Genomic DNA, 23,915 nt, shown 5'->3' on the forward strand with positions numbered 1-23,915 from the left:
GTATTGTGTATTTGTACAGTAAGCATGTATTATTTTTACAAAGTTTAAAAAATGCACCCTGTAAAAGAATCAATATTTTTAAATTATCAGAAAAAAATTTCAGAGATCATTTTTAATAACCTCAGAATGAGTAAGACCTTTATGAAAGACATGTACAAACACACACACCACAGGTAGTCAAAATGTAATACTCCTAAGGGACAAAAACACTATGAATAAAGTTAAACAATAGCAATCTTTGAGGAAATATTTGCAGCATATATCTTAAATTTTTATAAATCAGTGAGAAAAAGACAACCTAATAAAAATGGTCAAAAAATAAATTCATAGAAAAGGCAGTACAATTAACCCAGAAATAGATGAAATTATTTTCAACCTCTAATTAGTATATTGTTAATTGAAACAATAGTGGCATATTACATATCATTCATAATATTGGTAGATATGGCTAGACACAGTGGCTTACGCCTGTAATCCCAGCACTTTTGGAGGCTGAGGCAGGCAGATCATTTGAGCTCAGGAGTTCAAGACAAGCCTTGACACTTTAGGGAGACCTCATCTCTACAAAAAATAAACAAAAAATTAGCCAGGGGCAGTGGTGTGTGCCTGCAGTCCGGGCTTCTTGGGAGTTTGAGGTGGGAGGATCAGTTAAGCCAGTGAGGTTAAGGCTGCTGTGTACAGTGAGCTGTGATCACCCCACTGCACGCCAGCCTGGGTGACAGAGCAAGACTCTGTCCAAAAAAAACAAAGGAAAGAAAAAAAAGACTAGTAGATGTTTTAAAGTTTTTTACGTCAAATATTGGGAGGATGTAGGAACAAACTATCATGTGCCTCAGATTGGAGGACAACCACTTTTCCAGGTAATTTGGGCGACCTTCTCTAAACAGAAATGTGGATCCTCTGGAAACTGCTAACGCCAGCCCAGAGAAAGATTTGCACAAAGAGACAGTTACAGCAACACCCACTGAAGCATTGCTAATGATATTGGAAAATGAACAACGTAAATGCCAACCAGCAAAAAGGATACATAAAATGAGGCATATTCATATAAAATACTACTACACAGCTGTTTTAAAAAATGAACTAAGCTGGGCATGGTGGCTCACACCCGTAATCCCAGCACTTCCGGAGGCTGAGGCAGATGGATAACCTGAGGTCAGGAGTTTGAGACCAGCCTGGCCAACATGGCAAAACCCTGTCTTTACTAAAAATACAAAAATTAGCTGGACGTGGTGGCGAGCACCTGTAATCCCAGCTACTCAGGGGGCTGAGGCAGGAAAATCTCTTGAACCCAGGAGGTGGAGTTTGCAGTGAGTCAAGATCATGGCATTGGACTCCAGTCTGGGCAACAAGAGCGAAATTCCATCTAAAAAAACAAAAAACAAACAAAAAAAAAACCAAAGTGTACAGGTATTAAAATGAAGAGCCCATAAAATTACATTGCTGACTAAAAAGTTAAAGGAACTTATAAAATATATACCAGGTAGATAGAGTATGTTACTATTTGAGTTAAGAAAATAAATAATGCAGGCTGAGCACCATGGCTCACACCTATAATCCCAGCACTTTGGGAGGCTGAGGCGGGTGGATCACCTGAGGTCAGGAGTTCAAGGCCAGCCTGGCCAACATGGTGAAACCCTGTCTCTACTAAAATAAAAGTAAAATAAAATAAAATAAAAAGCTGGGTGTGGTGGCGCTCACCTGTAATCCCAGCTACTTGGGAGACTGAGGCATGAGAATCGTTTGAGTCCTGGAGGCAGAGGTTGCAGTGAGCCAAGATCATGCCACTGCACTCTAGCTTGGGCTGCAGAGTGAGACTCCAGTCCAAAAAAATAAAAAAATAAAAATAAATAATGCAGCATTGCATATTCTCTAAGAGCACATATTTATGAACATAATTATTATCAAGGCAATGTAACAGTCCAAACTCAAGACAGAGAGAATGTGTGGTATGTATGTGTTTGAGGGGAAAAAAAAAGGCATATGATACTGGAATTGGCTTAAAGGGATCTTTAGTATTATTTGAAACTTGTGTACAAGTGTTTTGTACACAAAAATTTGTGTTTTCATAAACTGATTAAAATTTATTTTAAAATTGAATAGAAAAAAGGCAAGTTTGACTCAACGCTTGTTTTAAAGATTGCATGTGCTAAAGGAGGTATAATCAAGTCATAACTATAATATAAAACAGACTAACCAGAAGAGGAGAATTGGGAGAAAGAAGAAGAAAAGAGGAAGAAGAAGTGGAACAGGAGAAGGAAGAAGAAAAATAACAAGAATAAGAACAAAAGGAATAAGTAGTAGAAGTAGCAGTAACTGCAGCAATAGTAACAATAGCCATTAGCAGAACTCAACCTAGAGAGTTCACACCCGTGGAAAGGATCAAAAGACATCATGAAGAAGATAGCACTTGAATAGGGCTCATTATCAATATTTCACTCTAGGTATATTTTGGCCCAGCCTTCCATAGTCATATCCTAGAACTGGTCATCAAGAACTCCAAAATCTCCCCTGTAAGCATCACCACCTTTCAGACCAGCACCTCTTCCTTTCCAGACCCTGAATCTGATACCTCCCCTAAAACTGAGCTCTTCAATCCATCATCCTAACTCCTTTTTTATAAACTACAAATCTCAACTGAGCACCTAATACTGCCGAGCAAATGTTTCTTTGCTAAATTTACTTTCCTGTTCTCTTCTCTTCTAGACCTCTCACATTTTCTTCTCTATCATTTCCTTTCATTGATACTTCCGGGTTTTATTTTATTTATTCATCCAACAAATATTTATTTTGTTCCTTTCCAATAGAATTCAGGTCCATGGATATGGCTTCTTTCTTGAAGTTTTGCTGAAAAGTAAAATAGAATTGAAAATTATAAAACAGAAAAAATTGCGGTTAAGAGAGGGCTTTCAATGAAAAAAATAAAAGCAGGCAAAAAAGTCCTCAATAGATCTACAAGCCTTTTCTGTATCTGTACCCATATTTTCAGTCTTCATGCCAGTAATAATCAAGAAGAGATCAACCAATCCACATGTTGATCCAAACCCCACCCCCTTTCAGTTTCTCAGGGACATTGCACATACTCTATTTTCCCTGCTTCTTCAAGTTTCCATTGCTACAACATAATTTAATAGCACACATAAATTCTCCAGTATATCAAATCATAAGGGGGTGGTTTCTGGGATTTGTTTTGTTTTGTTTTTAGAGACAGAGTTTCACCATGCTCGCCAGGCTGGTCTCAAACTCCTGGTCTCAAATGATCTGCCCACCTCGGCCTCCCAAAGTGCTGGTATTACAGGCAAGAGCCACTACACCCAGCCTTCAAGTCATGTTTTTTAAAAAACAAAATAAGGCTGTGTATGGTGGCTCACGCCTGTAATCCCAGCACTTTGGGAGGCTGAGGTGGGCGGATTGCTTGAGGTCAGGAGTTCAAGACCAGCCTGGCCAACATGCTGAAACCCCGTCTCCACTAAAAATACAAAAATTATCCAGGTATGGTGGCACACGCCTGTAATTCCAGCTACTTGGGAGGCTGAGGCAGGAGAATCGTTTGAACCTGGGAGGCGGAGGTTGCAGTGAGCCAAGATAGCGCCACTGCACTCCAGCCTAGGCGACAAAGCGAGATTCCATCTAAAAAATTAATTAATTAATTAATTAATTAATTAAAACCAAAAAATTCTTTCTTAAACTCACATTTCTCTCTTTCCATCTTCATACCAAAATATGTCCAAAGAGTTTTCTAAATCATTGGCTTCCAGATCCTCACTCCCCATCTACTTTTTTTTTTTTTTAACTCATATCTACTTATCATCCGACCCTACCACTCCAAGGAATTTGCCAAGGTTATTAACGGGTATTTTGCCAAAGGCAGTGAACATATTTCTGTTACTCAGTCTCTCTGCATTCCGCAAATCTGACCACTATCGACTTCATGATAATCTTTCCTCTTTCGGTTTCCTTAACCCCAGCTCTGGGATTCTTGCTTAAATTCTCTGGCCATTCCTTAGTTCCTCTACCTTTCTCAGAGCTTTAACCTAGGCCCTCTTCTCTTCCGTGCGTATACTTTCTCCTTAAGTTTTCTTCCTCAGTTCCATGCTTTATAAACTACCCATATGTCAACTACTCCCAAAGTCACACTCTAGCCCTGTCCTCTCTTCTAAACTCCATATTCCAACTGCCTATCTAATTTCCTTACCAGTTACCTAATAGGCACTTAGCAAAAATAAGAAATAAAAATAATATCCATTGCATATATTTCCTTTCAGTAATTTCTTTTTATACTGTAGGTCTGTTACCCTTAAAACCAGACTATGAGAGTAAGCCTGTATTCCCAAGAAAGGGAAAAAGAACCCACAGGGAGAGCAAATGACTGTCAATTCCATTATAGAATTTTGAAAGCTTTAGCTTTAAAATGCAAAACTAGATGAAGAAAAATGTTTTTAATGAATTCTGAAAGCTTGGGCTTAATTATGAAAAACACATCCTAGGCTGCATGTGGCGGCTCACACCTGTAATCCCAGCACTTTGGGAGGCCAAGGAGGGAGGATCACTTGAGCACAGGAATTTGAGACCAGCTTGGGCAACATGGCAAAACCCCATCTCTCATCTCTACAAAAAATACAAAAGATTAGCCAGGCATGGTGATGCATGCCTGTGGTCCCAGCTACTTTGGAGGCTGAGGTAGAGGATCGCTTGAACAGAGGAGGTCAAAGCTGCAGTGAGTCATAATTGTGCCACTGCACTCCAGCCTGGGCGACAGAGCCAGACCTTATCTCAGGAGGGGGGAAAAAAAGTCATCCTAAAAGACTAAAATAATATAGCTTATGCCATAGGCCATAGATTAGAAAATAAAAGCTGGTGAAAATGTTGATGTTCCTGCCACACAGAGAGGAAGACAGTAGAGAGGAAAACGTTCTGGGCTGGGGAAAGACATTTGAGAGGATAGGAGAAAGAGAGCAAGAGAAATCAACTCCGTCTAAGCCCTGCCTTTACCAACTGATCATCTCATTCCCTCACTCCAGGAAAAACTCTTTATGGGGAAATAAACAAAAGGAATCCAAAACAATAAGAGATGCGACCTCTCGCCTGACTGGAGTTCTGGAGAGAGACACTTCACAGAGTGCCCCGGGGTCCCCTGGAGTAGCTAGAGGGGAGTAGAAATCTGGCCAGGTAGCACTAGGCAAAGAGAAACTGAGATGGTCTTGCAATATGCAGAGGAGACCCAAAATGGCGTAGAGGAGGTTAACGTAGTTGGGAACTTTTGTGCCAGCCAGAGGCACCTGCGCTGCATGGTGGAAGTGAGCCCTCTAGATTCCTGTGGCAGAAATCCAGGGCAGAAACCAGAGAGATAATCAGGCTCAGTCCAGGAACAGCTCTGAGAGCCAGAGCTGAGAAGTGAGCAGGCAGGGGCTCAAAATATGTGGGGTGGGGCTCAAGACTCATACACACTGGAGTGCTCTGTAAGAAGACGATAGAAAACACAATTAAAATTAGAAACTAAAGCAGATAATTCAATGGAAAAATCATTTAGAAATATAAAGTATTAGAAGTTGACAAATACCACAAATATCACAAAATCCAGAAAAGATAATTTTTTTATTTATCTTTTTAATTGGTTTTCATTTTTTAGAGGTGAGATCTTGCTCTGTTGCCCAGGCTGGAGTGCAGTGGCATGATCGTAGCTCACTGCAGCCTTGAATTCCTAGGCTCAGTGGATCCTCCCACCTTGGCCTCCCAAAGAGCTTAGGATTACAGATGTGAGCAACTGCACCCGGTCAGAAAAATAATAATATTTTTGTTAGTTAACTCCCTGCCATACCTCTTTAATGCTTTCTTAAATGGTAGGCCGCATACTTTAGGAATGCCTGATTATTTGATAACAATTTCAGATTATCATTTTTTATATGGAAAAGGGAATACTAATTAGTTTCTCTAGCATGGTTAATGAAAAATTTATTTATTTTTATTGATATTTTACATAATTTTTTAGTTTGCAAATTGATCCTGGAATTCTCATTTAAATTTTTAAGATTGTCACATTTGGGGACGTTTCTATCAAGATCATTTCTTATATGAGCTATAAGATTTATCAGGAAAGTTTGTATCACATAAGTGAAATGTAATTCAATATGTTAAGATGCATGAAATATGTGATTTCACATATAGACATACTCATGGCTATAGTACTGCAGCAAACTTAATGCCTTCAAATACAAGAATCCTGATAAATTCTGTTTCAGACAATTGCCATGAATAATTGCATGTTACATGTATAATCAGCTATAGTCACGATAGAGGAGAATTGATAAAAACCAAATCCTCTACTTACAAAAATGTGTGTAAGATGATTTAAAAAATTCCCACAGATTGGCTTCTACCTCTAACATTTCAAACCTCATTTCTCTCACACTCACATATTTCTGACTTAGCCTGCAAAGTGCATTCCTATCTTTCCTCCCTGTCTTGCTCCCTCTTTTCCTCTCTGTTTTTTTCTGGAACTTGATCCTTCTCTGCCTTCAGCATTCTTTCCATTCTGCATCACAGCACAGAGCCATCCCATCTGCTCGCATGATTAGAATCATCTAGAGTCTGGTGACCCGTATGTGAGTGGCTCCAGCTAAACTGTAGACATTTCCGATGGCTTAATGAACAGTCTCCTTTGTCCCACAACACCATACATCCAAAGTGTCAACACCAAATCTACTTTTCCTCTCTGCCTTCTCTGTTAGACAATGATATTGCCATCTATCCATTCTCCCATACTGGAAATGCAGAAGTCACATTACATCCTTCTTTTATTCCCTCCTTCCAAAAAATAATTAAGTCTTGTTGATCCTTCTTTCTAATAATCCCAATTCTCCATTTGTTGTATCTTCATAAGTGATGTTACTGATTATTGTGTTGTTCTCATTGTGGTGGTGGTGGGGTGAAGAGGTGAGAAAGAATAAGTGCATTTTGAGAAGTATTGTCTCTGAGAAACCAATACGACAAGCAAGCACAGATGTCCAAACAAAAGGAGAAAATGTAGTCACCAAACTGGGAACAGAGAGGTTGTGAGTCAGTTTACATAGAACTGATAGGTTCAAATCATGGATTGTAAGAAAATAAAGCAAAGGGCCCGGCGCGGTGGCTCACGCCTGTAATCCCAGCACTTTGGGAGGCCAAGGCAGGTGGATCACAAGGTCAGGAGATTGAGACCATCCTGGCTAACACAGGGAAACCCCGTCTCTACCAAAAATACAGAAAAAAGTAGCCGGGCGTGGTGGCGGGCACCTGTAGTCCCAGCTACTGGGGAGGCTGAGGCAGGAAAATGACCTGAACCCGGGAGGCGGAGTTTGCAGTGAGCCGAGATCGCGCCACTGCACTCCAGCCTGGGCGACAGAGTGAGACTCCGTCTCTAAATAAATAAATAAATGAAAGAAAAGAAAGCAAAGGATATGGAAAAAACTCAGCTTTCCTTTAAACAACTATGACTGTTACAGCATTCACTATAACGAGAAAATGTCTCAAGATTTCCAAGATACTCTCAGCACAGTCATATTTGAAAAGAAGATAAGAAAGCTTTGCATGCCTACTTCGATGTGGTCAGAGAGGTGGAACAATATTTCTGGGACACATTGCTTACAACATGATCAGCAATGCACTCCTAGAAATACACGTGGCCCACAATACAGGTTAGACTCCTCTTTAGTTTTAGATGGAGTCTAGAGAAATGGGAGAAAAGCCTCAAATACTTGTAACTCTGTGTGCCTTGGGTCCTTCACCATCAAGCAAAGGTGCCTCTTTTCTTAGTTTCATAGAGGCCTCTCCTGGTCTTCTCTTTTTGAGGCAAACTAGCAAGCAATAGTTCCTTTCCTGTAGCAGGATTCAGAGGTCTGCTATCACCCCTCTTTCTCTTAGACAATGTGATCTTGAAAGTCTCATTGGGATCTTCTCATTATTCCGTGACTTTCTACGATTGAAGTTCTTTTTAATTTGATAGTGAATTGGCACAGCAAAAACAAATAGTCCCTCTTCATTCTTACTTCAAAAATTGCTGGTTCCCTAAGAAAAAAATGTTTTATCTGACACACAAAAAATAAAATAACCCAAGCCCTTATTTCTTTATTTAAACTCCATTCAACAAGCATTTGCTGGTGCCCATCTTGTGCTGGGTTCTATGCTGAATGGATTATTTTTTTCTATTTTATTTTGTTAATTATTCTATCCATGTTATTTTTCATATTTTACTTATATTGAGTGATTATATGTACAAAGTCATTACCAAAAGTGTATATTAAGCCTTATATTTGTTGTACTAAGCACAGTAAAAAATAATTTTACTAGTAGTCTAAACTTTCTAGAAATTTAAAATCTACAGCATATGTTTGCACTTCTACAAAAGGTAATTTTCTAATATTGATAATGATGAAATTGTTTTATCATATTTTGAAGTTGTCTTCTTTGTTGTTCCTTCCGTATTAAAGAAATACCTAGGGCTATACCATGATTTGAAGTTGCTAGTAATGCATACTTGATTTTTCATTTATAAAATTCCTAGATCATAAAATATAAGAAATGACCTTTCCCCTTAGAAGTTATAAGTTTGAAAGCTAAGCTATTTCTAAGCTCTAAATATCAGGTTCTCAGAATAAAAGCAAAGCAGTGTTCTCTGTAAACCAAAAATCTCTAGCTCCTGAGATGGATGCTCTGATGCTGTTTTCAAAGTCTTTAGTCCAAAAAAATAAATATTCTATATATTTGCAAACAAAAATCAAAGCCACAGATAGGAATATTTCATCTAGTTATAACTACTTATATATATCAGAGAATATAACATAGTAACATTTTTCTATAATACATAAATACTATTTATCACTGAATAGCAAACAAAAATCAAAGCCACAGATAGGAATATTTCATCTAGTTATAACGGTTTCTATATATCAGAGAATATAACATACTAACATTTTTCTATAATACATAAATACTACTCATCACAGAATACAGAAATCAGAGAAGCAAAACATGTCATTTTTATATAAACTTCTGATATGTGCTATCCATGTCCTGAAGTAAAATTTTCAGAAATCGAATAATGCAGGAAATGGGCACTTCCAGAAAGCGTAATACAAAAATGGGAAAGCAAAGTCTCTTGGCTATAATGGAAGCATCTCTCTTTCCATTTCCTTTCCTATACCCAGAGGAGTAGTGCAATGACGTGCAGCCATGTTCTCTCCTCACCCTCCAACCCAGTTTCCAATTCCAAAACAAGAATTTGAAGAGCCTTACAAAAATGCATACCAGAGGCCGGGCGCGGGGGCTCACTCCTGTAATCCCAGCACTTTGGGAGGCCGAGGCGGGCGGATCACGAGGTCAGGAGATCGAGACCATCTTGGCTAACACGGTGAAACCCCGTCTCTACTAAAAATACAAAAAATTAGCCGGACGCGGTGGCGGGCGCTTGTAATCCCAGCTACTCAGGAGGCTGAGGCAGGAGAATGGCATGAACCTGGAGGTGGAGCTTGCAGTGAGCCGGGATAGCGCCACTGCAGTCCGGCCTGGGTGAAAGAGTGAGACTCCGTCTCAAACAAACAAACAAACAAACAAACAAAAAAAAATGCATACCAGAAAATAAGAGAAATAAAGAAGAAGGCAGGCCAATAGAAAGAGAGAATGAAACCGTGAGATTAGCAGGAGAGGTAACACAATAGAAATGTATGCCATTAGCTTCTACACAATTATTATGAGGATACACAGATTTTCCTCTGATATTTTAAGCACCAAATGCAAAAATAAAAATACAATTAGTTATTCATTTTACATTTTCTATATACAAAGTTCATCATGGTTCTGAGAAAGCAACTTCCCCTTGCTCTGTCTGAAAGATAGTTTATTCATGGTTTGTCATTAGGGGACCTGGAGGAAGAAGAAAGCAGAGAAGATTGGGAGAGGACAAAACAGCCAAGAGGATGTGGAGAGAAAGGGTGACATGCTACCAAGAAGACTGATGGTCGGCCGGGTGCGGTAGCTCACGCCTGTAATCCCAGCACTTTGGGAGGCCGAGGTGGGTGGATCACGAGGTCAGGAGATCGAGACCATCCTGGCTAATACGGTGAAACCCTGTCTCTACTAAAAATACAAAAAATTAGCCGGGCTTGGTGGCGGGCACCTGTTGTCCCAGCTGCTCAGGAGGCTGAGGCAGGAGAATGGCGTGAACCCGGGAGGCGGACCTTGCAGTGAGCCGAGATCACGCCACTGCACTCCAGCCTGAGCGACAGAGTGAGACTCCGTCTCAAAAAAAAAAAAGGAAGAAGACTGATAGTCATCCCACTCTGGTGACACACAGGGATGGTAACAGCCACTTGCCCTCTGGACGGAAATGCCTCTGCTTAATTTTATACAGGCCTCTCCTCGTCTTCTCTTTTTGAGGCAAACTAGCAAGAAATAGTTCCTTTCCTGTCGCAGGATTCAGAGGTCTGCTATCACCACTCTTTTCCTTTGCTGATAGTAGCTCATCGGAAATGTCATTAACCACATAACATCACCTTGAAATAAATGTAAATTAAATGTTTCACAACATTTTACAGCAAAGTGAGAAGTCCTCCATTCTCCCCCTCACTAAGCTAGTGGAGAATATAATACAAAATAGCAACCTAATATAGAGTCTTTCTCCATGTTAATGCCAATGAGAGGATAATCACTAGTTTTGATTTTGCTTTTTCTTATTTTATAACCCCCCCCCCCACCCACAGACACACACACACACTCACAAGTAAAAACTCACCTGGGATATCAGAATGGAATATATGGATAATAATGGATAAATTAACTCAGGTAGATACTCATTTGACCACATTCTTTGCCTAAATAATTACTTGAAATGTAGGAAAGTATCTTTATCTCATTGGATTGATCCAATTAATTATGAGTATTAAAGTATGACACTCTAGGGAGGATTTTTTTTCTCGACTAAAAAGGTTAATTTCTATGTGAGGGTAAGTGGACATAAAAGTCATGGCAAATGCAAGAAGTATATCTTTCCAAGCACATTGCTGAACATATAAAAGGGGCTCGTTGAATTCTCACTGAATTAGGTATCTTTCTTCACACTACTTGGTAAAAAAAAAATGAAAAGGCAGAAAAATCAGCCCCAAAAGAGGTGAAACTCTTCCGTTCGTCACCATTGACTCTATTGTGAACTTATGAAAAAGGTAGTTTGAGCACTATGAGGGCCATGATGTGGAATTCAACACACACACACACACACACACACACACACACACACACACACAAGCTGGATTCTAAAATGTGTCCTTCCTCCTCTCACTCTCTTGATCAGTTTTATTTCTGAACTGAGACATGATCACCACAATTCAAAGAATTAACCACAAAACTAAACAGAAGTTTACAAAGCCCATCAGGTGTACAGAGGTAATTTATTCAGTCTGGCTTCACTTAACACAAATGGGTCAAAATCAATCACATTTTAGTAAGTAGTAATAGTTGGAGAAATGTGTGAAGAATAGGTCAAAAGATAAATAGGAATTATTTTATAACCATAAGAAAGGAAGAACATTTATAAACAAAAGTCGTATATGCAACATAAAAGAATAGATGAGCTGCCAACAAATGGGTCTCACAATGCCTTTTCCCCAACGCTTCTGGAAGCTCCATAAAAATCACTCTAATGGGTCAAACACTGACGGTTCTCAGAAGAACACAATTTTTTTCAAAAACAAATAGCATGGTAAATTCATTTGAATTCATAAAACAAAACAGCTATTTAATCATCTAGACCAAAGTTAAAGAAATACCTACTACAAAAATTTTAATGGGATAATTAGAAAGAAACAGCTTGGGCCACTGCTTAGAGCAGAAGATGGAGTTCAGTGGCTACCATAGGAAGGGTCAATGTCAGGACTGCCTGTGAGTCCAGATGAGTCTCTCTTTGCCCATTTTGCCACACAACACATTCACAGCAGAGTACAAAGCAGTAGGCATGGAGGAAGGAAAAAGGCTTGTGTTTTAATAGCCAGGAGTTCTACTGGGACCTGCTCAGGTAAACTGAATGGCAAAGATAATTCTTCCTGCAGGTCACTTCTTTTGCTAGTTTGCTAACTCTGAGTCCTGTGCTTCTGTTGCAAGGCCCGTGGTGTGACTCTGACCATTCATTGAACTTTGCTGGGACAACATTCATGCCACCACATCAGAACAGAATGAAAATCTTGCCCTTTTTTTTTTTCTTTTGAGACAGAGTCTCTCTCTGTTGCTCAGGCTGAAATGCAGTGGTACGATACTCCTGCCTCAGCCTCCCGAGTAGCTGGGATTGCAGGTGCCTGCCGCCACCCCCAGCTAATTTTTCTAATTTTAGTAGAGACAGGGTTGACCAGGCTGGTCTCCCTCTCCTGCCCTCAAGTGATCCATTCACCTCAGCCTCCCAAAGTGCTAGGATTACAGGCTTGAGCCCCCAGGCCCAGCCCACATTACTCCTTTTCTGATTAGACCATCTCTTCAGATTAAAGCCTTTGGGTATATGCTGGAGGCAACTGGAATTCTTAATCCTTTAGCTTTGTGTAATTTTCTTTCACATATTTAGAAGATCGCTGAGCCCCTTTTATATGTTGCTGTGATTCAAAGCATGAGTAACTGGGGTAAGAATGCTGGCTATCTTTAGTGGAAGGCTTTTTAAATAAATTGAGAAAAATTAAACAGTATCATTCCTATAAAATGCCCATTGAAAGAATTTTTATAGATAAATATTCACTTTTCTTTTTCATTATTTTTATTTGGTAAATTGACAGATAAAATTATATATATTTACCATATACAACATGATGTTCTGAAATGTATACACATTGTGGAATGGCTAGCATGCTAATTAACATATGCATAACCATGTTTCCTTTCACCATGTTGAACCCTGACACCATTTTTTTTCACAAACACCTCACTCTGGAGAAGGAAATGATTTTTTTTAATTAAAATAAACGTACATTGGAAATACTTAGTGCTAAGATAAGCCTGAAGGAAAGGTTGGAAGTATGATGAGTCAGAAAACTGACTGTAAAGAAACCAATTACTTAACATAAAACACCATTAAAGATAAGCCACGAAATGTAAGGTCTGCTGGGTAAGAAAGTGGCGAATGCAATGAAGCATGTCTTTAGATCACGCAGGTCTATAACCAATGGTGAATCTAGCAAAAGTTATTTTCTGGCTTTTGGGGAGAAACTTCTGCTTATTAAAAAAATCAAAAATGTTTAAACTTCTTGAGCACCAAGGTCAATTATTCTAAATCTTAAAACCACAGTTTTAATTTTGCTTTTTTGTTGGTTTTTGTACTTTGGAGTATTTGTCTACATTATCCTTTTTATATTTGCCATATTTAGAGTCCAAACTAAAAGCAAATTATTTTCTCTCCTCAAGTTAAATGGCTCTATCTTTTTGTTTAAAATCCATTAAGAAAGTAAAACTTCCAAGGTAAGTCCAAAAAAAAGCCCCCAAGTCTGAAAATGTGGAGCTTTTCTGGCAGTAGTGCAGCTTCTGCAAGTATTGCAGACCAGATCAAGTATCAGAATTTTAAAGCTTTGGTAACAAAGCCATCCTATTGACCCTGAGGAGATTTATGAAATCACTTTCCTGATGTTATTGAAACCAAAACACTTTCCTGGACACTGAATTCAGTCCTAAACAAAGGGCCTCCAACCAACAGCTGTCTTGGGCTGAATGAGTTAGACTCAACCTCCTGTGACAGAAAAACAGTAAACACAAGCTAACATTTAAAAGGAATTGATGGCACCAGGTAAATCAGAAGCCCAAGGAGGGCCTGGCTTCTGGTGTGGGGTTCTCTCTCACACTCTCAAATCCACATCCTCTGGATTAGGTCCATTTTCAGACAAGCTCCTCCAGCAACTACATAGCATGCATCTTCTCAGGTGTGGGTCCTGCAGGAAAACTAATACACTCTTTCTCCATAAGTCTCAAAATAAACTCTCACTAGCTCTGGTTGGAACATGAGACCATCCTTGCCATTCACCATGGCCCCAGTCACTGAACGTCTTCATGCCCTCGACTGGTAATACAGCCTACCCCAAAGCACCTGGACTGAGAATGGGAAATGAGTGGCTCCCAGAGTGAAACTGAGGTACTATTACTAAATTAAGGTAAATATATGTGGAATGTTAAAAAAAAGATGTCCAATATTTACAAGGTATACTTCTGCCATCAGATATAATGTATTATTGCAAGTGTACCTGCTTATCTATTCTACTATCATATTTCTAATTTCTGCGGGCCTTGAAAACATATAACACTCCTAGATACTTACCCAGGAGGAAGAAAAGCATATGTTCATATAAAGACTTCCACATGAATGTTCATAACAGTTCATTTGTAACATCCAAAAGTTGTATGCAACTCAGTTCCCATTAATAAGTGAATGGATTAAAAAAAACAGATGAATGGATAAGTAATACTACTTGTCAATAAAAAGGAATTAATTCTTGTTATATGCAACAACATGGATGAATCTCAAAATAATTACACTGAGTGAAAGAAGCAGCACAAAAAAAGAGTACATACTGAATGATTCTATTTGCGTCTTCTAGGCAATGCACACTAATCTATAAGAACAGAAAGCAAATCAAGATCAGCAATTGCCTAAGGAATAGTGAGGGTAGGATATGAGGACAGGGAGGGGCAAAAAGGAAAGATTAAAGAGCTACACAAAGACACTTTTGGGAGCAATTGATGTCATTATCTTCATCAGGGGTTGACATTTTTTTCTGTAAAGTGCAAGATAGTAAATAACTTAGGCTTTGCATGTCATCTGATCTCTTGCAATTATTGAACTCTGCCATTGTAGCATTAAAACACTTACGGGTTTTTAAATAGGTGTGTCTGTGTTCCAATAAAACTATTTATAAAAACAGGCAGTGGTCCAATTGGGTCTACACACCATAGTTTGCCAATCTCTGATCTTAATTATGGTGGTGTTTTCACAGGTGTACACATGTATCAAAGCTTATCAAATCGTACACTTTAATTATGTGTTATTTTTTATAGGTCAATTCCACCTCAATAAAGCATTAAAAAATAAAAACAAAGCAAACACACTTGGGTTCCTCATCATGGATTGGATAGAGTCTAATCTTCTTATCATGGCATACAAGTTCTTCATGTACTGGCCTCTCTTCTTCCCCGGTCAGATCCCTTGCCATTCCCTGGTAGACTGTGCTTGACACACACATCAGGCCATTCCAACTCTACATCTTTGTTGGGGTTCTCTCTGTTACCTCTCTGTCTAGAATGACCTGCTCCTACCAAGTGTCTAACTCAATCATCCTACTTGTACTTTGAGATTAAACTTGCACTTCCAGGATGGCTTCCACATCTTACTCCTACTATTCCCTTTGCCTTATGCTCTGTGAGATGCCTCATCTCTGTGCCCCATAATCGCCTGTGTGTTTGTATGTGCATGTGTTTGTGTACATACCTATAGACACTTGCACAATTATAGTTCTTGATAATTTTAAGTATATTTATATATCTAAAATTTTCTCTTTTATATTTAGAATTACTATCCAGTCTCTGCCCCTACTGCTTGACTGGAATCTCCCTCTTTCTGTTAGACCTATCACAATGACTGACACATTACAAAAATAAAAATAAAAACCCTCACTGTGTGTGGTGGCCCATGCCTGTAACACAAACACTTTGGGAGGCCGAGGAGGGAGAATTGCTTGAGCCCAAGAGTTCAAGACCACCCTGAGCAACATGTCAAGACCCTGTCCCTACAAAAGCTTTTTAAAATTAACAGGGTGTAGTGGCATGCACCTGTGATCCCAGCTACTCAGGAGGTGAGACAAGAGGATCTCTTGAGCCCAGGAGATTGAAGCTGTAGTGAGCTCTGTTCATACCATTACACTCCAGCCTGGGTAACAGGGCAAGATCCTATCTAAAAAAAAAAAAAAGAAAGAAACTCAACAAAGCAGCATCATTGCTATTATTGCAGCTATTTAGCCAATAGGCCCATCATTGACATCATTGTAAATAGCCAAGCTAATACTGGAAAACAATTCTATATCTAATCTCAAAAAAGCTTTCTACTAATTCATGCAAATTTATTATTGGAAGCTTACCTATATTTTACATTAGTGTCTTTTACTGACTCTCACTCTTCTTCCTTTATCTCCTAGATACACCAAAATGAAGACTGCCACCAACATCTACATTTTCAACCTTGCTCTGGCAGATGCCTTAGCCACCAGTACCCTGCCCTTCCAGAGTGTGAATTACCTAATGGGAACATGGCCATTTGGAACCATCCTTTGCAAGATAGTGATCTCCATAGATTACTATAATATGTTCACCAGCATATTCACCCTCTGCACCATGAGTGTTGATCGATACATTGCAGTCTGCCACCCTGTCAAGGCCTTAGATTTCCGTACTCCCCGAAATGCCAAAATTATCAATGTCTGCAACTGGATCCTCTCTTCAGCCATTGGTCTTCCTGTAATGTTCATGGCTACAACAAAATACAGGCATGGTGAGTGATGTTACCAGCCTGAGGGATGGAGGGTTCACAGCCTGATATGTTGGTGATGTCTTAAGCAAAGTAGTATTTATGGAGTGCCCCATTGTCTTAGTCAAATTGTAATTTTAATTATTCCTTCTAGTAAAAAAATGCCTTTGAATACTTAAAAATAGGAATTTTCCTCATAATTTTAGGCCTATTAAACCCTTTAAAGAGAATACAATCTATTTATTTCTGATTTCTCTGTATTTACTTCATAAAAATGGTGTGTAAATTAGAACATAGCTCTCCTAAGAGTAATTGGAGCTTAAACCCAAAGAGTATTACACTGAGACTTGTTTAAAATTTTCAAGTGGCTGACTACATGGAAAATTTATCTTTCTACACCTAATACCAGAATATTGAACAATCCATCAAAAAATGAAGTGAAAACATCCATTACCTGGAGCCACCTAGAGACTTTGGACAATTATTACATTTTTTATATCAATATAGACCTCATGGAGGATCTAGCTCATGTTGAGAGGTTCATTTTTGTTCCCTGAACGAAAGCTTAATGTGATCGAAGTGGACTGCAAAATGGGAAATTTAGAAAAAAACAAAAAACATTAGAAGTAAAACTTTCTTTGAAAAGTAACAAACAACTGAGTTTCTTCCACAATTTCTTTATAGCCTTAAGTTAGCTCTGGTCAAGGCTAAAAATGAATGAGCAAAATGGCAGTATTAACACCTTATGACATAATTAAATGTTGCTGCTAATTTTTCCTTTAAATTCCTTTCTTCTAGGTTCCATAGATTGTACACTAACATTCTCTCATCCAACCTGGTACTGGGAAAACCTGCTGAAGATCTGTGTTTTCATCTTCGCCTTCATCATGCCCGTGCTCATCATTACCGTGTGCTATGGACTGATGATCTTGCGCCTCAAGAGTGTCCGCATGCTCTCTGGCTCCAAAGAAAAGGACAGGAATCTTCGAAGGATCACCAGGATGGTGCTGGTGGTGGTGGCTGTGTTCATCGTCTGCTGGACTCCCATTCACATTTACGTCATCATTAAAGCCTTGGTTACAATCCCAGAAACTACGTTCCAGACTGTTTCTTGGCACTTCTGCATTGCTCTAGGTTACACAAACAGCTGCCTCAACCCAGTCCTTTACGCATTTCTGGATGAAAACTTCAAACGATGCTTCAGAGAGTTCTGTATCCCAACCTCTTCCAATATTGAGCAACAAAACTCCACTCGAATTCGTCAGAACACTAGAGACCACCCCTCCACGGCCAATACAGTGGATAGAACTAATCATCAGGTATGCAGTCTCTAGAATTAGGTGTATCCACTGGGGATGACGTAAAAATTATAAGGCTTTGTGCCAAACTAGGAGTTTAATCCATTATAGAGGATGAGAATGGAGGGAAGAGGGGAAGCAAATAGTGGTTCTAGTGTTAGAGAAGAGGTTTGTTATACAAACTGTGTTCTTTATATTTGACTGTACATATTCATTTAGGTATAAAGATACACCAATGAGAAATCCATGAAACTATTCAAAATAACTATTTTTATGGCCTTTACTTCTATGCAAAATTTATGACTTTAGCATATTGTAGAAATAATTCTGATCTAGGATCCTTTTCATTTTCCCCAGAATTATTATATAATTCATAGATGTCACTGCAATATCCCTCTTATTTCTCAAAAGCCAGTCTTGCTCTGGTTCTGTGATTAAAGAGAGGGGGTCAGTGCCTTGCCCACTGTGGTCATGGATGCGAGATATTCACAGAAAATTAGCAGCATGGAAAAGGAGAAAAGATTAAAAAATGACCATCCCTAACTTTTCTTAAGCTATTGGTTTGCTACCTGAACTCTAGCACAAATATCAAACATATTAGACTGAATGATATATTATTAATATATGAATATTAATCTAATAAATTTTATTAGATTAAACAATCTTTAACAGACCTCATGCTTGTTGGAGATCATAGGGTGAATAGCGACTAGCTTTTGGAAGGTGTATTTCTGTGCCCAGACCTACACAGAAAATTCAAGATTTACACACAGTATTATAATCACATGGGAAATCAACAAGGAGGAAAGAGAAAAGGCTGTCTCCAAGTTAATATTACTTGGTTAAGCCACTGGTTGGCTAAATTTGACCTCGATCTATAAAATCAATCAAATACATGGCTTAATTTTTAATATTAATCTAAGTAAGTAAATTTTAAATAATGACGTCAGCATCCAAAAATCACAGCCTGTATAATTTTTTTAACAGTGAATTCAAATTCAAACTTCCTATGAAATAAAGGCTGGAGTCAGAATCTTGGCTAAAGTTCTTAGAGTCAGGCGTCAGGACTGTGAGGACAGATGGTTCCAGAGAAATGAATAGCAAGTCAAATGATTGAGGAGCTAGGGGAGGCCTTTGCCACCACAGGGTGCAGCGGCTTCCTCCTGCTGTCTCTTGACCACACCGTGTCTCTCACTGTCCCCTCTTTACCCCACTCTACCATCCAGCCCAGCCCAGGCTCAACCTTTCTAATTGACCAGAGGACTAATGTAATATGGCCCAGATATATCCGTCATGGGTGACATAAATCCTCATACCCCTGGTATTCAGTGATGCTCAAAGGAACACAGGAACTCACACCCCCTAGAGAGCATGAGGTAATGACAGCAGACCCACTTCCAGCCAAAGGGAAATTAACTTATTATGTCTCACTTCTAATTCCATTTCAGAAATGAATGCCAGAAAGAAATGGTTTTGACTCTGCTTCTTTTCTCTACGTTTTTTTCCACATCAAGACTGCTAAACCTACTCCTTTTACTAGGAGCTACTTTTAAAAAGTAATTGCAAAAACAGCGATTACTTTTGCACCAACCTAATGCTAAGCAGCCCTCCTATTCAGTGGCTGCTAGAATCTTGTAAGTAACTTTAAAAGGGCAGGGATTTAAATAGATTTTCACCAACCTGGGGATAACACGTTAAAGATTGCAACTTAAAATGCCTAGTCCTCAGCTAAAGGTAAAATATTTTGCTTTTAAGTAAAATATTTCCATTGGAGCAAAATAATGGCCATTATAAAGTACTGACTCTTTCTCCTTTAGTGCCTAGCTGTACCTTCCCTGTCTTGCTGGGCTCTAGAGCATGGCTGCTTGGTAGTGTACCCTGGACCACAGCAAGGACCTCTTGTCACATACGACCTCCCAGCTATCCTTCACTCGTCCTGCCTTCGTGGAAATACAGCTCCCAGCCTGTCTGGTGGAGCATTTCTCCTGAGTTAAGCATGATTATTCTTCAGTTGCCCGACACTGCCCTTGACTCCCTTCCAAATTCAGCATTTCCACATCAGTATGGCTATTGTACAGCCAGATAGAAGAGGAAAGAAGCTAATTGGAGGAGTTCTGTTCCAAGTAACTAAAAGGTTTGCTTTAAAAATACATCCAATTAGGCCTTATCTTCATCGCTGCCTCTATGAAGCAGCATTAGTGTAAGATAACAGCAGAAACACATTAGCCCTGGAATTGGCTGCTGTCCCAAAATGCCCAACTGAGAAAACTGGACACAGAAGAGAGGCTGCCAGGAAAAGAGGGAAAGATGCTCTGACATATTTAAAAATTAAGATAAATCAAAGCTCCCTTTCGCTAATCTCCACTGATGTGTCATCATTAGAATTAAAGCAGTTACAACCAGACAACTGGAACAATACATAAGCTGCTAGTGATAGTTTAAATAATATATCAACATAATAAAATAACTTGAAGGAGAAATTGGAGACTTGATGGCTGTGTCTATAGGACATGTTAAATTAGTTGCACAAATCCAGAATGTGACAAACAGGTGTTTGGTCGTTGTTTCACATCATGACCCATCACGTTGGAAAACAAAGCTAATAGGATTTGCATTTAACTTTTCAACTACTGGTTTGAAGTTTATATTGGTTGTGGATGTTTATGTTCTGCCTTATGTATTTGTACTTTCTTTGAGGAATATATTATACTCTATATGTCACATTTCGAGCACATTAGTCAACTTCATATTCTGCAGATCAGAGATCCAATATCAAACCTTCCCAGGGTGTCTGTATTCTGACAACTGTCCACTGAGGCAATTTCCATACAGCGCAAAGTAGAGTGGCGATTTGGCAGTTATCAAGGTAATTTGATAAGCCAATGAGAAAATTCTGTGCCCAAAACGAGCTTAGAGTCATGCTTACACAGTTAAGAGCTGCTCAGTCAGCTTTTGCTGCATTACAAATCATTCCAAAATGTAGTGGCTAGAAGCAACCATTTATTTAGTTTACAATTCTGTAGAACAGCCATTGGAGCTGGGCTTGGCTGGACCGTTCTTCCAGTATTGGCTGGGCTCGCTCGGAGGGCAGTTGCCCGATGGGCGAGTAGTCAGCTAGCTGATCTACGTGGCCTCAGCAAGAATGACTAGATCCACGTGGACTCTTACCGTCTAGCATTTTACCCCAGCCTTGTTCTCACGGTGGTCACAGATTCCGAGACAGAGAAAGAGAGAGAGAAAAGAGGAAAGCATCTTTTGGCATAGAGTAGGAACTGGCATACGGTCAACTCCGTGGTTTTATAGGTCAAATAAAGTCATCCTGCCAACCTAGATTCAAAGGGTGAGAAATTAGACTCCATCTCTTGCTGATAGGATCTGCAGTCACATTGCAAAAGGATGGGGATATAGGGAGGGAATAATTGTGACCACTTTTGCTAACAATCCATAGTAAAGACATGCTGCATGAGACAGGGAAGCCATTACTTCCTGAGGACAGGTGCCATGTCTGTCTTGCTCTCCCAGGCCAGAGTCTAGCACATTAAAAAGAAAGTACTTCTGGCCAGGCACAGTAGCTCATGCCTGTAATCCCAGCACTTTGGGAGGCCAAGGCTGGTGGATCACCTTGGGTCAGGAGTTCGAGACCAGCCTGGCCAACACGGTGAAACCCCGTCTCTACTAAAAATACAAAATTAGCCAGGTGTGGTGGCACATACCTGTAATCCCAGCTATTTGGGAGGCTGAGACAGGAGAGTCGTTTGAACCCGGGTGGCAGAGGTTACAGTGAGCCCAGATTGCGCCATTGCACTCCAGCCTGGGCAACAAGAACGAAACTCCATCTCAAAAAAAAAAGAAAGAAAAGAAAGAAAGTACTTCCAAAACATCCAAAGCATTGGACAGATTCATGTCTGTTGAATAAATGATGAGAGGGCTGAGGATATTTCAGGAGATGTGGCAAGCATGACCCCTTCATCATGCAACTGATGAACAACCTAAATGACTATGTACCCTAACCCTCTTACCATCAGTAACGGGAAAATATTCAGAATAGGCCTTCTTCCTTTTCTCCTCCTCAGCCTTTATTACTCTGATCCAATGTTATTTATACTTTTCAAAAAATCGGTTACATTCATGGTTGTTTTCTAATTTTATTTCTAACAAGTGCTTTTGATGAGAAGACCAGATTCAGTGCCTTAAAGAGGTCTTTCCCTCGCTGAATATGAAAAAACAAAAAAGATGGTCTCGTGTTTTTTTTGTGCACGCCTGGGCTCAGCCTACTGCTCCAGCTGTAGCCTCTGTGCCTGATTTATGTTCAGCTTGCTGTCTTTATGACTTTTAGATCTTTATTAGGTAGACTAAGGCATAGGCATTCATTTTCCATCTGCTCTCAGTGCAATTTAATTTCTCCACACACACCCTACACTGCTGTTGTCCTATTGAACTCCACTTTGCTTTCAAACACTTCCCCTGTTTATTTCGATCACTTCGGGTTCAACTCAAACCTGAACTGTTGGCCACTGCTAACCTGCCTTGCCCACTTGGTTTCCACCCGAATCATATTATCTAATGCATTTTCTTTTTGTTGTTGTTGTTTGTTTGTTTTTTGTTTTTTATTTTGAGATGGAGTTACTCTGTCACCCAGGCTGGGGTGCAGTGGTGTGATCTTGGCTCACTGCAACCTCTTCCTCCTGGTTCAAATGATTCTCCTGCCTCAGCCTCCCCAGTAGCTGGGATTACAGGCATGCACCACCCCACCCAGCCAATTTTTGTATTATTTTTAGTGGAGATGGGGTTTCACCTTGTTGGTCAGGCTACCCTCAAACTCTTGACCCCAAGTGATCCGCCCACCTCAGCCTCCCAAATTGCTGAGATACCAGACGTGAGCCCCTATGCCTGGCCTCTAACGCATTTTATACCTTGACATGTAGGTGATTATTGAAAACGTCTAGCATTATATGGGGGAAAAAGCAACACTGTTAGAGCAGTTGAATTATCACTGAAACGGTAGAGTTTGGTGCAAAAGTAATTGCAGTTTTTGCCATTACTTTCAATGGCAAAAACCGCAATTATTTTAGCACCAGGCTAGTACTAACGACCACCATAATAATAATGCTGCCTTACATTTATACGGCAATGTACAGATTCAAGAGCACTTTTATGGGCATTATCACATCTGCTGCCTATAACAACTGTGATGAGTAAATGTGAGAAAATAAATGCTCAGGGAAGTGAAATCACGTAAGATCAAACAGCCAGGAAGAGGTAGACTCCAGACAAGCACCCGGGGCTTCGAGTATTACTCCACAGCTTTTCTCTGCTTTCCTACACAATGCTACTTTGCACTCAATTATTATCACATGGTCTCAGCCAGATTCTCAAAATTTACTAAGAGCTCCAGAGAATGTAAGTTCTTAAGAACTGCTCTAATAAATTATAGTTTGTTATGTGAGGGTCCAAGAATCTGCCTTTCAAATAAAACAATAAACTGAAATCTCTTATTTAAACTGTACCTTCATCTCCAAAGTAGCAAATTTACTGTTTTGTCTAACCTGCCTAGCCATTTCAGTCAAGCTGATTGACATGAATGTTTTCACCAAATGAGTTATGTGTTTTGTGAAGTAATGTAATTATCCTTGGAAAAAGCCTTAATATTCTGACATATCTACCTGTGGGTCTTATAGGAAAAAGTAATATAGTAGTGATAAAGTGAACATCGTGTCATGTCCTGCTAATTCCTTTCCATTAATATGGCAAGTCCAGTCCTAAACCCTCTAATTACTATTATTAAAGCACTTTCTTGACATTTTAATCAAAATAGCGGGTCAAGAAGTTAGGAGATGCTCTGTATTTGGTTTAACTGTGAACTATATTATCCCCAGCTAAACTAAAAGCAGAAGCCTACTTTTAAAATAAACTACATCACTCTCAAAAGTTGATCTCAGTTTTTTTTACAAGACATCTGTGGAGAGTTAATTTGGGAAAGAAATTGTTTCAATTCAATGGGAAAAAAAACTCAAATGAGAATAGCTCACAAAATTACAGCAGTGGACAACATTAATGCTTATTTTGTGAATGAAATCAAAATGGCTATTCTTTCAGTTCTATAGTTTAAA

At 39.4% G+C, this 23,915-nt stretch overlaps 1 protein-coding gene across 4 annotated transcripts in view; it reads left to right on the forward strand.

Moving 5' to 3' along the window:
- Positions 1-23,915, forward strand: part of OPRM1 (opioid receptor mu 1) — an 83,541-nt gene that overhangs the window by 36,901 nt on the left and 22,725 nt on the right. For 2 of the 4 annotated variants that reach the window (XM_002817504.6, XM_024248641.3), the window contains exons 2-3: positions 16,179-16,531; positions 17,306-17,826. In XM_002817504.6, coding sequence (XP_002817550.3) covers positions 16,179-16,531; positions 17,306-17,826 — 874 coding nt within the window. Of the gene's footprint in view, positions 1-16,178; positions 16,532-17,305; positions 17,827-18,162; positions 18,368-19,622; positions 19,864-23,915 lie in introns of those variants that run through there. The other 2 variants (XM_024248640.3, XM_009242387.4) reach the window with 2 other exon arrangements.

The sequence above is a fragment of the Pongo abelii genome, chromosome 5, assembly GCF_028885655.2.
Source record: "Pongo abelii isolate AG06213 chromosome 5, NHGRI_mPonAbe1-v2.0_pri, whole genome shotgun sequence".
Lineage (NCBI taxonomy): Eukaryota > Metazoa > Chordata > Mammalia > Primates > Hominidae > Pongo > Pongo abelii.